The sequence below is a fragment of the Ambystoma mexicanum genome, chromosome 4p, assembly GCF_040938575.1.
Source record: "Ambystoma mexicanum isolate Mex_15411 chromosome 4p, UKY_AmexF1_1, whole genome shotgun sequence".
Taxonomy (NCBI): Eukaryota; Metazoa; Chordata; class Amphibia; order Caudata; family Ambystomatidae; genus Ambystoma; species Ambystoma mexicanum.
This window is the reverse complement of record NC_090927.1, coordinates 11,374,333-11,388,795: the sequence shown is the minus strand read 5'-3', so window position 1 is coordinate 11,388,795 and position 14,463 is coordinate 11,374,333. Positions and strand designations below refer to the sequence as shown.

The 14,463-nt window shown below is 47.6% G+C and overlaps 1 protein-coding gene across 2 annotated transcripts in view; it reads left to right on the top strand.

Moving 5' to 3' along the window:
- LOC138452919 (NACHT, LRR and PYD domains-containing protein 3-like) overlaps positions 1-14,463 on the top strand; it is a 467,379-nt gene that overhangs the window by 231,641 nt on the left and 221,275 nt on the right. For both annotated transcript variants that reach the window (XM_069605268.1, XM_069605267.1), the window contains exon 7: positions 11,425-11,595. In XM_069605268.1, the coding sequence (XP_069461369.1) occupies positions 11,425-11,595 (171 nt within the window). The remainder of the gene's footprint in view (positions 1-11,424; positions 11,596-14,463) is intronic.

The window sequence follows — 14,463 nt, the reverse complement described above, 5'->3', positions numbered from 1 at the left end:
ATGCATCTACCCAATTCAACTTGCTATGGCGTAATGCATCTACCCAACTCAACTTGCTTCCTGCACATATCTTGCTTATTTTTTAATTTACAGATCCCATTATGCCTCTCAACAAGCCCTGCCGAACTCGGATGCCTTGAACTGTGGAATCGCTTATCAATCTGAAGACCTGCACAGATCTGTAATACCACTGCGCCCACAAAGTGTGGGCCGTTGTCTGACCATAGGACACGGGGCAGGCCGAATCAGGAGAAATATTCTTTAAGCATTACTTTTGCCGTGCTCATTGCCGTGCAGTCTTTTAAGGGATATGCCTCCACCCACTTGCTGAATGCACAGATCACCACTAAGACATACTTTAAGTTTTGGCACCTCTCCATCTCTATGAAATCAAAATGGATTACCTCAAACGGCATAGAGGGTGGGCCAAAACTGCCTGTCGGAGTCACTGTTCCCTTCCCTACATTGTGTTGTAAACACGTAATGCAGTTCTGCACCAACCTTTCTGCATTCTTCTTTATGTTTGCATTCTGCCATACCGTAGATAGGTGCTGGATTATCTTTTTAGCACAATGTGGGTAGGGCTATGCGCCATTGTGACCATTGCAGTTACATAATAATTTGGCAACATCCAGTTTTTTGTTACCTTGTCCACCCAACACCCCTGCAAATCTAACTCAGCAGAGCCCTCAGCCCACCCTTGGATCTCATCGGCCGTGGCTTCGGCCTGCATTTCTTTGACAGTGGCAATTCCATCTTCTATCATACAGGGTACATCCTCAGTCTGGACTGTCATCATTTTATTATTCAAATCAGTGGCAGTTTGTTTCGCAATCCTCTCCTACTTTGCATGTTATCTTTTTATGTGCCTCGCATTTCACTATTGCTAGGCTTTTTGGAAACGTAAGTGCAAAGCGACAACAATCGTACAATAAAAGGGCCATGTTGAATCCTGGCCTCATGTGATGTCAAGAAACCCCTCTCAGCCCACAGTCGACCAAAGTTATGAACCACCCCAAATGCATACTGACTATCAGTATATATGTTCACGTTCAAATTTTCAGAAATCTCGCAGGCTCTGGTCAATGCTATTATTTCTGCGGCTTGTGCCGAGTTGTAGGGGATTCTTTTGCTTTCTACAATGCTCTCTAGAGGAGTAATAGCGTACGCGGCAGTTGACGTGCCATCAGGTAATTTAAAACAAGAGCCGTCACAAACTCCCCATCTGGCTCCTTTTGTGGGTTATCACTTAAATCAACCCTCCCCTTCGTTTCTTCCTCAGTGGCCATTAAGCAAGCATGGGGTGGTGATTCGTTGTCACCAATTTCTTCTATGGGTAGTGGCATTAATTCTGCAGGATTCAAAGCGCTACACCTCATAATTTGGATATGGGGCGCAAATAAGATAATTTCATATCTTGTCAGTCTAGCAGAGGTGAGGTGTTGCGTCTCTGTCCTATTTAATAGAATGTATATGGCATGTGGCACCATCAGAATTAAAGTATGCCCCAATACCATCCCTTCAGTTTGTTTCACTGACGCAGCAGCCGCCGCAAAAGATCGCAATCATCGTGGTAGTGCGCGCGCTACAGGGTCCAGCGTAGAAGCAAAATAGCCACATGGCCTATTTCTTCCACCTTGTTCCTGTGTCAAAACAGCCAATGCACATCCTTCGTTTTCGCATACAACTCTCCTGGCAGAGTTTCAGACAAAAATTCTGACACAGGGGCATCTTGTGGCCAGATCGTCAGAAACACCCCGTCTGACGTGCAATGTATAATCACACCTAGTTTTTTCAACAAGTTTAATCCCAACAGGTTCTCCCCACAAATTTCTGTTAGGAGAAATGGACAATGTTCAGTGAATGGGCCTATTGTAACTGGGATTGGTTGGGACACTGGGTTAATGATTGGTGTACCTGCGAACCCTACGGAAATATTCTTTTGCCCTGACAGTGGTATATCCGGAACCAAGTGATGGTCTATTGAACACTTCTGCGCTCCTGTATCTATAAGCAAGCGGTGCTCCTCATTCCCGTCTCTCATTTCTACGTAGGGTCCTCTCTGATTCACGGAAATAGACACAGGTTCCGATCCCTGCCCTGGGCTGTCCTATTGGGGAAAATAACACATCATCTGATGTGTAGTCACTGCTAATGCTGTAATACGTATTTGGCTGCGTATCGAAAATGTTCCCATTCTTTCCTCTATTTCCCCCACCCTGGTTCCCATTCTGTTGGTTTTGCTGACCCTGACTCTGGTTAGGAGCACTTTGGTGTTGCGCTTGGTTCTGGTTACCCTCATTATTGTGGTGCTGCTGCATACTATTTCTATTCAGGCCATTCGATCCTTGATGCCCTCTGTGCTGTCTTCTCTGGCCAGACCCATTTCTATTCTGCAGATGTGGACATTGCGCTCACCAGTGTCCTTCCTCCTTACAGTACGCACACTGATTTGCTCCCAATGGCCCCCCATGCATATTCAAATGACTCCTTCCTTGTGCGTTCCCTCTCCCTCTATTATGTCCTGCTACTTGCTGCAGTAGCACCCTTGTTTTCAAATTTACCCTATGCTTTTCCTCTTTCTCTTTTTTCGCATTTACTCTATTCTCGTAATATTGGGCCATGTGTAATACTTCACCCAACGTTTTTGCTTGCCATGCACTTTCTGATGTCATTATTAGTTTCTGTATTGGAAGTATTAACCCCCTCACATACTTATCAACAAATAGTCTTTTCCCCGCCTCTGTGCTCACATCCTGCCCGCTGAAGTCTGTAAATACTTCCTCAAACCTATTAAAATAGTCTGTTGCTAGCTCATCCTTGCCCTGTACACATGCAGTTAACTTGTCCCATTGAATTCTTTTCTCTGGGATAATTTCTTTTAATTTCTATATTATGCGTCCTGGTAATGCTACCATGTTCGCTCCCGGTGTCCCTCCAACCGCCTTACTCCTGTCTTCTATAACTAAATCCGCCCATGTGGCGCGAAGGCCGTTGTGTCATCTACCTTCCTTATTTGTTTCCATATGTCTGCTGGCAGGATCACCGGGAATATTAGGTCTATATCACCCATGGTAAGCACGGATGACTGTAGGCAGGACTCTACTTCCTTGTAAAACCCGGCAGGATTCTTTCTTATATCGGGAATCGTCTGCTTTATGTTGTTCACCTCCTGTCTGGAGAAGGGGACATGCACGTATTGGGCGGTATAATGGGCTGGCGTTACCTGCACCGCTGCGTTGTCTGTTGCGGGAACCTCTATTTTTGGCAAAAGGTAAGTGGCACCTCCCTCATATGGAATGCCCCACTTACCGTCCCTCCCCCTTCTCTCAGGTGTAACAATATTCCCAGATCAAGCGATAGGGCTGTTTCTCCTGTTCCTCGCTCCAATGCTCTTTTATATATTGCTAGTACTTCGGGGGGGGGGCTGGCCTTGTCGCTTTTTATATCCTTATCTATTAAATGTTCAGCCATCGACTGCAGTGCTTTTCTTTTCATGGGCAAGGAATATTCATCAAATATCTCATGTATCTCCATTGCGGGGACACTGGTATTCGACATCCATTTTAACGCCTCTCGTATGCACACCTTCAATTTGTCACCTCTCTGTATTGACGACATTGAATGTCGCCGCTGTATATATGGTTCTACCGCTTCCTTTCTATCTCTCCTGATATTCCTACCCCTATACCCAGGTGCAGCAAACATTTCGGTATATTCATTATCCAGTTAATTTTTAAGCTCAAAAAATCCATATACATGTTCCGTTACTTCTTCATCTCTTTCTCTACAACGTGCTAATGCATTCAAATCTAACAATCGCTGCGGTGGTAATTTCCCAATTAATTGTTTCCATCTCCCCACCAAATATTCACCCATGCATTTCAACACTACCTGTCTCTCGTTGCTTCTTCGGAAGTCATACATCAAATCCAATGCTGCCGTCCCATCATTCCCGTCTATATACATTTCTGCCTCTTGCTGCAATTCCACCTTCCTTTCTTTGCTAATCGCACTGCGAGTTACCCTTCTGGATCCATCTTGTTCAGTCCCACCTCTCGCTCCTGTGGTTTCAACTTCAACCCCGGGAGGGACGGATGGTACCGAGTCTGTGTCTAGGGTGGGAGGTGCGGATGGGACAATAGGAACGGAAAGTGTCTTTTGTGGGCCTGGCTGGTTAATAGGAAGTGCTACGTGCGCGGTCTGTGGCTGTGGGAGGGCTTGAGCTACGGGAGGGAGGGTTTGGGCTACAGGAGGGATCTGAGCAATAGTTACTGGCGTGCTCGTCCTCGCTTCTGGTCTTGGCCCTCGTTTTGTATTTGTTAACATATTTTCTATCAAATCATCTGCTATATGCAGTTCTCGTTGCGGGTATATTTTGTCTACGTTCAACTGGTCACGTCTACCTGACCTCCTCAGACTCTCTGTCCACTCCTCCTCCTCTTTTTCTTCTGCTACCTCATCCTTTGATTTATGCCTACGCGCATGCTTCGCTCTACTTCTATAACGGAGCATAGCTTCCCTTCTCCAGTCCTTAACGATGTTGAATGCTGCGGGACGCGCTTTCTTTCAACACTCTTTCCAGGTTATCTATTCTCGCTACCTCGAAACTACCATGAATCGGCCACTGGTGGTCCACTTGCTTTCTGGTTTGCCTATGCCAAGTCTCACAAAATATTATCGCTCTCACACCATACTTCACATACATCTGATACGCCGGCGTTCCCCCAGGTGGTGCAATTTGGCCATCTTCCAAAGATTGTCTACCGCAGCAGGAAAGCCCCCCTAGGGTGGACAATACCCCAGGCATGTTTCAACCTACCCCTTTGCTAATCAATCTTACTCTGGGCGTTTGATTTTGCAAAGTCAACTCTCAACCAATATCAGGGTTATTTCGAATCGGGGTATGACTCTCCTGATAAATCAATTTGTCCTCCAGGACACAATTCGTCCGTATACAGACGCAACCAATGACATCGTGTCTGCGTTCCTTGGCTTTTGCCTCGTTTTGGGACCCTCGCCTCCTTGTCCTCTGGCCCGGTACGTCGATCATGGATCAGATGTGTGCAGATCTGCAAAGGAATCTCTCATCTCTTCTACAGGGCGCCCCAAACACTTCTTGATCCCCGCTCGATCGTCCCGTCCTCGCCGTTCTCCGCCTTTACTCTATTACAACGTACACGATGGAACAAGTGGGGGAGGGTCCCTATTCGGGCGCCATCTTGATGGGGGCCCCTAGGGGTCCCTCACGTTATGGAAACAAGGCAAATCACCACACACGATAGATACGCCAGACACGAGGTTGTATTCCCAAAAGCTAGGGTTTATTGGAAAGCAAATAGTCTTAGTTGGCCAACTCGGTCTCACGCCCCGCGACGTGTATCTCTAGACCTCGAGGGACGCAAGAGAGCGAAAAACATACATCAGTTACATATATACAAAATGCACATCATACAATCAGTTGTGACATAGTTAACACTACCCTTTATGGGGTTTCTTTGAACTCGGTTTGATGATGGACAATTTCAACGAATATGACACCTTCAAATATCTATTTTAGCAACAATATGCAACATTGCAAGTGTAGAGACATCTTTCCTTTGTTGAACAGAACACAGTGCTTCTGTTCTTGGAAGCAAGCTACATACAGGGGAAGAGGCACATTCCAGACCTTGCTATCTTTGAGTTGCTATTCGTGTCCTGGGAGCCGACACGCTCTACTGGGCTCAGGAGAGGGGGGCCGTAAGAAGAGCATAATTTAAGCCTTTAGCTGCTTTATTCTAATATTTTCTACCATATAACAAGACTGGCTGGCATCTGTGAAATGATTAAACGCCCTGCTGCTCTCCTTCAAGGCTACATTCGGGAGGGAACTGGGCACTCCTCCCCGAAGCTGTCTACGTTGATTTTCCATGAATATCTCATTAGTCTCGCGGCCTTGCTCTTCCACGTTTGAATCAACAATGTAACAATCGAGCAGAACAAGCAAGAATAAGCTTTTCAGCGAAGCAGTTTGGACAGAAAGCAATGAGCAATCGTTAGAGAGCAAAAAATGGCGATCCTTGTTACAGCAAAATGGCCGCACATTGGTCAAGCTAGAAATCTGTATTTCTATCGTTCTGTACATGAGACGATTGGCCTTCGGCCACCAAAATTCGTTTGCCGTTGATCGTGAGAGGTGTCCATTTTTCTGGACCGACATGGGGGTACCCGACCTCCGCAAGTATCAAATGGCAGCGCAACTAGCCCACCGACAAACATGGGGGCTCGCCACAGGGCAGCCGAAATGGGTGGAGATTGAACAATCCTGTCTTCCTCTGGCCCTTCGCTTCCTCCCGTTTCTCCCCACTGCCTTACGCCGGAGCTGGCCGGGAATGTTAACTGCCACAAAACAATCCATAAAGGCCTGGGAGTCGGCCCGCAGACACTGTGGGGTCCCGGGAGAACTGAGTGCACTTTCCCCTGTTTTCCTTAACCCGGCCTTTTCCCCTGGAGCCCACTGAGGAACTTTAGGAACTGGGTTGCGGGAGGCCTTGAGACGCTGGGGCAACTCTTTGATGGGGATTCTCCCCTAACCTTTGAACGTTTTAAAACAACATTCCAGCTAGAGGAGACGGACAGATACACCTACGCTTAACTCAGGCACTGGTGCTCCCACCCCCAAACCCGATCGGCGGCCACAAGCCCCCTTTCTCCACTTGAGCTAACAGTGAACGACTTGCCGGCCCGGGGAAAGATCTCAGCTCTTTATAGACTGCTACAAGAGAATCCTTTTCATTCCAAGCCCTCTTATATGGCTCAATGGGAGGTGGACCTTGGGCACGCTATAGAAGACCACACGTGGGTGGACATTTGGACCAGAACGCGCACAGCATCACAATGCATCACCAATCGGGAGTGCGCCCACAAACTGCTCCTGCACTGGTATTACCCCCCCCTACGCCTTCACCATTTCCAACATACCATAGACCCTCACTGCTGGCGTCTCTGCGGCCACCCGGGATCCTATTTCCATATGTGGAGGACCTCCCACTGCCTAGCTACTATAAAGGATGTCATCCAGGTGACCATTCTGCTAACGCCCAAGCAAGTTCTCCTGGGGATCCCGTTATGATATGATATGATAAGGCATTTGTAACGCGCCTATACACAAGTGTTTCAAGGCGCGACGAGGCAGGGAGGGGGGAACAAGGGGAAGACAGACAACGATCCTACTAGGCCAGGTGTCATTCAGACCGCGCAAGTGCAGGGGTAGGGGGAAGGGAAAAAGTGCAAGGGGAAGGGGGAGGGGAGGGGAGTGCAGTACAAATAGTAGAATAGAAATAAAATAATAAATAAATAGGGCCAGCTGGTGGCAAGTGCAAGGTAAGTGCAGACAAGTGCTGGGGGGGGCTGTAGTGATACAGAGACAGTCCCGTAGTGCAGGGGTTTGCCAGGGGGAGGCAGTGCAAGTGAAGAGTGACTGGGCCCAGGACCGAGGTCGGTGAGAGTGGCCCAGTTGCAGAATCAGTGCAGTTATGGTGAAGAATTTAGCAGGGGAGAGGGAGAGAGAAAGCAGAAGTGAAGAGGAAGGTTTTGAGGTGCTTCCGGAACCGGAGATGGTTCTCCTCAAGTTTCAGGGAGGCAGGAAGGCTGTTCCAGAGGGAGGCCCCTGCCGCGGAGAGAGATCTCCCCCCAGCTCGTTGCTACGAGAAGCGGCTGACCCTGAGGGAGTTGGAGACGGATGAGCGTAGGGCTCGGGAAGGAAGATATTTAGGAAGAGGGAGTTGAAGGAATTTAGGCCCCAGGCCCCAAAAGGCCTTGTGGACAATGCAGAGGGTTTTGAACTTAATCCTCGCAGCCACTGGGAGCCAGTGTAGAGATTTCAGTCCTGGAGAGATACGGTCCCTGGGCTTGAGGCCAAGGACAAGTCTCGCAGTTCTGTTCTGGATGAGTTGCAGAGGGCGGAGAGTGGAGGCAGGCAGATTAAGATAGAGACTGTTACAGTAGTCCAGCTTCGAGAGAACCAGGGCTCGGGAGACAGTGAGCTTCTGGGGGAAGGAGAGGAAGGGAAGAATAACTCTGAGGAGGTGCAGCTGGTAATGTGACTTCTTAGAGACGTCAGATATATGAGGAGAGAAGGAGAGTGTGGAGTCGAAGATGACCCCGAGGTTTTTTGCCTTGCAGGTAGGAGCAGGAAGAGGGCCAAGAGAGGCCGGCCAGAGAGCTGCAGGGAAGGAGGGAGTGGGTGTGCTGATGAGTAGGATCTCAGTCTTACTAGCATTAAGGCAGAGGTCATTGGCAGCACACCATTCCTGGATAGCAGACAGACAGTCAGAGATGAGGGAGGGAGAGGAGGAGGCCGAGGGTAGCCTGAAAATGAGCTGGGTATCGTCCGCATAGCACTGAAAGTTGAGGCAGAGGGCGGCGATGCGGTGGGCAAGGAGTGCCAGATACTGGTTGAACAGCCAGGGAGAGAGATTAGATCCCTGGGGAACGCCACAGGTGGAGAAAAAGATGTCAGAGAGGAAGGACCCAAGTTGGACCTGGGAGGGTCGATTGGAAAGGAACGAGGTCAGCCACGTCAGAGCCTGACCAGTGATACCCGTTGCCACACTCATACCCAAGATCAGGGAGAAGAGCAGCCTTAGTGTCCCAGTTCTTGCTGGTAGCTAGAATCACGGTGGCCCGTGCCTGGAAGTCCGTGGAAGGACCCTTGATGACCCTCTGCTGGGTTAAACTTTGGGACATCTTAATAGCCGAAAAGGTTACGGCAGCCAAAGCGGGATCGCTTCATCGATTCATGGACATTTGGGCACCGGTGGTAGCCTATGATCATAACTATCCAGCCCTGGCATATAAACCACGCCTGATTGCGAGAGTCCTGCACTCTATGGATGATCCGTCGCCGCCGTCGGGCCAGACCGATTGAGGGTCGAGAACAGCGCCTTTTGGAAATGCAGGGGGTGGGAGAAGGGAACTCTGTGCCTGCTATGGTCTGAGGCGCTACAAGCAATGTCATTGTATACGATTTCCTGTGTGTTGATTTATAAATAAACAAATTTTTAAAAAAAGAAGACCTGGGGCTGGAGCTCCATCCTCGACCTACCAAGGCTCAACAAATACATTAAGTCCCAGAAGTTCCGGATGGTCACACTACAGGATGCGCTCGGCCAACTGGACAAAGGGGATTTTCTGTCGTCGTTGGATCTGGAGTACATGTACTTCCACGTCCCCATTCTCAAAAGACACTGCAAGTTCCTGTGATTCGTCGTACAAAGGAAGCATTACCAGTTCAAGGCTCTTCCCTTCGGACTGAAGTCGGCGCCCAGAGCCTTCACCAAGTGCCTGGTGTTAGGGAGAATTCTCTTATAAGGCTAATTTCCCAAATCTAGTGAGTCCCTCAGCAGTTTTACTGGATTTTTGGGGTTTGTTTTTTCTCCTGCTAAGAGTGAGACTCTTTTCCTCCAACTCTTAGGCATGATTTGAGGTATGTCTTTGACTTTTTGTGTGCTTATGGGCTATGGGGTATTTTTATCCATAGGGTATCATCTGTTTTGTATGTGTGTTACACAGCACCCTCAGTGCAGTGACACAGGGGTGTCATAGTGACCCCCAAACATAGACTCCATACCCTGGGACTGACTACTGTCTCCCAGGGCATGTAATGTCACCATTGGCTTTACTAGTCCAAAATTGTGAACAGAACCAGTACAAACCATCATAGTGTGGGAGTACTGGAAGGGGTTAATTAGTTTGCCCCTGGGTCTGTTTTCAAGGGGGCACTGTCCAGTCCCCCCTTGTCGAGTTTCTGGCTGGTGGCAGTGGTTACCACGTGAAATATTCCACCGGAATATTTCCTATGGGATTTTCCCATTGGTTTTAAACGCACCACTTTTGAGGTGCAATGTTAAGATACCACTGGTTTATTTATTTAATATAAAATCACAGAGTAGGTCTTTTCACCAGAACTCATTTCTAAAATGGCGTTTGTGTCCGTCTCTTTAACTCCAACCAAGGTCGGGCCCTTTGTTCCACTTTTTGGTGGGCTTCTCCACAGAAGCCCTCCAAATGGTGCCACTCTGTCTGGGTTCCACAGGATGTGTGGGTGGGGGTTTTGGCACCCTGGACTGCGTTGCCTTAGCAACTCAAGTCGCACTCTGTTCTGATTGGCCCAGTGGTGAGCCGCCCACTTAGCATGTATGAGTGACAGCTAGGCTGTTGAATGGGGGTTTTTCTGCATAAAAGCAGGGCTTTTGGTACCAGAACTTCAGACGTCGCCACAGGATCTAAGAAATCCGAAGAGGGAAGAAGCTGAGCCATCTGCAACCGACGACACCACCGGTGGAGCCCTGCTGCAATGACTCACCACTTTCCCCACGACAAGGCTTCTGCCTCACTGTGTCTCAGCCGCCCCGCAACATGGGGTTAGGCTCCATGAATGTGCTCACCTTGAACTCTTTTTGCAGCTTGCTTGTGATATAATTACCTCTGTACACTTCTCTACGATGTAATCACTCCCTGTGCTTCCTCTCTGTAACCAGAATCACTGTAACCAATCTCTTATGCATAAGTGTCTAAATACCCCCGGGTTTTGGCACTATATAAATAAAGAAATAAAATAATAAATAAAATAGAGGGGTCTGAGCCCAGCTGAGGGAGAACCAGGGTGAACAGTGTACCTGAGAATCTGTAAGCGTGAGCCTCCTGAAGAGAAAGGAACTGTAGTGTTGTGTTTTGTATCCAAGGCATTCTACGAATGAGAGACTTTTAAATGTAAAGAGACTGTCACAGAAGGCCCTGGTTTGTGTCTTGAACTTCATCCTCTTGCTGGAGAAGCCATTGTCTGTGCTAAACTCGAGTGTGCCACCTTGCCCTGTGCTGAAAACCTGGGGAAGGGAAGCTCATTGTCCAGCTGTCCTCACATATTGTTTCTTGAACACTCCTTCCTTTGCATACAGGATTTCCCCACACCATTTGTATTTAGAAGTAAGGATTGGCAATAGATATATTAGTAAAGGCCTTTTTTATTTCGACAAGACTCAACTAGGACTGTTGTTTTTACTTTGATGGTTGTAGTTTGCTCCCACCCTTAGATTTAGTGTTAGATAGACGTTCATCCAACCCATTGGAGTTCAATAAACACCCTTCAACTGTGACCATGTGTGTATGTCTTCACTGTTTGGTACTATGCCTTCCTTACACAATTTATACTTGACTGTCCACTGGCCTTTAAACAAAGTCACTGCTGCCAAAATAACAAAATGTCATTTTTCAGTCTCTAGTGGAACGGGCTGTGTAAAGGTAATGGTGGGAAGGCGTTTGTGTATCAAAAGGCCCTGAGCTGCAAATGGGTGGGGTTATCATGGATGGGAGAGATGAAGATGCTGTACAGCTGTGATGTCCTTTTTCATGCTCTGCTTTATCTCCCTCTTCCTCCTGCAGGTTGGTGGAGTGCTCTCTCACTGGTTCATGCTGTGCAGCTCTCTCCTCTGTTCTCAAACAAAATCAATCTCTCATGGAGCTCGACCTGAGCTGGAATAAACTGGGGGACTCTGGAGTTACAGAGCTGTGCGAAGGACTGAAAGATCCAGGCTGCAAAATGCAGAAACTGGGGTAAGGAGCTGCTCGATCCGTCACTATCAGATCACATTGACGGGAAACGTAAAGGTTCACATTTCAGATTCAGGATTGGCGAGTGCTTTTAACATCTCTTCTTAATTAATGTTGTGGAGACATATTCACTGCACGTGCCCCTCACCAGATGACATTGCCACGAGGAAGGGAGGGCCTTTAGCAGTGTTTCACAATTAACAAAGGACAATGCTGTAGTAGTTTGAAAAGGGTAGCGATAATGTGACAGCGCTAACCTGGCTTCTCGCTCACCTCACCTGTGGACTAGCCCTCCGTCTCCAACCGCCCCCATCTTGGTTCTTATTCATATCTTCTCTCAATGCCTTTGTTGTCACCTCTTCCTCCTGCACAACTTCAAAGTAGTCTCTCACGTCCCAACCTGTCCTTCCTGCCAACTGGCACCTCCCAGTTCTTATGGGAGCTTTTCTATGGCTCCGCCTTTTATCGCTTTAAACCTAGCAGGCACATATGCCCCCCCCTCTTCAATCCCTAATCCTCATTGGAGACCTACAGTTGTCGTGGAGTGAGATCTTTGCCAGGTTTTTCTGGCGCAGAGGGCTCCAGGAGCGGCTGAGTGCGACACTGTTTGACATGCACTTGAATTATGCGCCTTGTGGCTAGGCTGGAGGTGGTGAAGCCAGAGGGAGGAGGAACCAGATCATAGCAGGGAGGGTGGGCAAAGCAGGGGTTCTGTGAAGCAGCTGACAGCGGCAGGCGTGGTGGGGAATCCGTGGCTGATGGCGTGGTGGGGAATCAGTGGCTGATGGCATGGTGGGGGATCAGTGGCTGATGGAGCAAAGCATCTAGCGTTGCGATTAGTTCCCTGCTGTGAAAGTAACGCGTCTAACAAGTGGGTTGATTGTGCAGGACAGGCCTGCGGTTCCCTCTCAAACTTCACATGTTTGGGGGGCTCGTGTGGCTTGAGACCATCTACCAAGCTGCTAAAAAATAGGTGAAATCCCCCGACATCAGAACTCCTTCTGAAAGCTCCACTGCCTCAGTCCAGGTCCGAGCAGTAATTGCTATGCGTGAGATGAGGTGAAAGAACCTTGATGTCATCAACTGAGGTCCCGGGTGAACTTATGCCTTCTTCCGCAAGTACCAGCCAGGAAGGACCAACCTATACTCCCTTGCCCAAAATTGAGGTAAAATGTGGAATAGGAACAGCAACACCAGGTACTCAGCAGCTGTAAAAAAGCAGTGAAACATTGAGTACAAGAACAGGATAACAACAACACTCTGAACCCCTGAATACAGAACATACCTGGTACAGGAAGAGGCAGGTGATGAAGAGATGGAAATCGGCCCGACAACACCAACTAGGGCAAACCTAACCGAACGGCACAAGAGCGTAAACTATGGAAGATGACTGGAGTCCCAAAGGATGCAGTGAAGAGTTCCAGTAGAGTTCCAGGAAGAGAAAAAAGTCACAAAGTGTGTCAAACCAAAGTACCAAATCCAAAGGGAAATCCAAAAGAGTTCCAGTGCAGCAAAACTATGTTCAATCCAGTAGCCAATAATCCAGATACAGAGCCGGTTCACCAGAGCCAACAAGGAGAACAAGAAGCAATCCAGAGAGGGAGAGCCAAGGTCCAGAAGCCATGAGAATAAGGTCCAGAAGCCAGGAGATCAAGATCCAGGAGGTTATGAAGCACAGGAGACAAAACGAGTCACCTGCAATACAGCTGAGAAGCAAGGATGTCCTGTTGCCCGGCCCTTAAATTATCCAGAACTACACTTCCAGTTTGCGGTAACAGGTGACGTTGTCATGTGACCGCCCTGGTCCTTTGCTGTTGCTGGTGCGTGCATCGGGAAGTGTCACCAAGCTGCTTGTCTACTAAGTAAGTATGTCACTTATGTATATGGTATAGGACTCAGTCATTCATAGATGTTTAAAGTTAAAGTTGAAGAAAGATTTGTATTCCGTTTAACATTAAAGGATGAACTCTGACTTCCTTTGGGAAACCTATTTGGGCACACCGACCTTCCCTTGATGTAGTTTTGACTCTTTGTTACTTGTATATTGTCAGTATTTGGTAATCGGTAATAGTATAGAGAACATTCCTCTTTCTTAATTGAGGACACGCAACCACTCCCTTAGTGAGCAATAGCGTTTAAAGAGTTCAACAATGGAGTTTAAAGACTTCAGCTCTCACGCGAGTATCAGGTCTTTCACAAGCACTGAACCCAACCGAAGGAAAAAAGCAGAAAGTGTCACAAAAAAGAATAGATTACAAGACTTTAATACCTAGGAAGAAACCCAGAAAGTGTCACAAACAAAAGACTATATTACAAGACTCTAACACCTAGGAAGAAACCCAGAAAGAGTCATGAATAAAAGATGAGATTTCAAGACTCTTAATACCTAGGAAGAAACCCAGAAAGAGTCACAAATAAAAGACTAGATTACAAGACTCTAATACCTAGGAAGAAACCCAGAAAGAGTCACGAATAAAAGACTAGATTTCAAGACTCTTAATTCCTAGGAAGAAACCCAGAAAGAGTCACAAATGAAAGACTAGATTACAAGACTCTAATATCTAGAAAGAAAGCCAGAAAGAGTCACAAATAACAGACTAGATTACAAGACTCTACTACCTAGGAATAAACCCAGGAATGGTCACAAATAAAAGACTAGATTAAAGGGCTCACTCGGCTTTGTTCAATTCAATTTGTCAACCCTCTCATCAACTGAGACACACTTTGGACTGGCTTGCAGCAACGAACGTACCCATCACTGACCTAACCACCTTGCCTTGCCCATGGTCAGATCATTACTTTGTTAATTTTACAATTCAGTTGCTCTTTCCCGTCAAATCGAAAAGCAAAATCTCCCCTCCAATAAAGGGA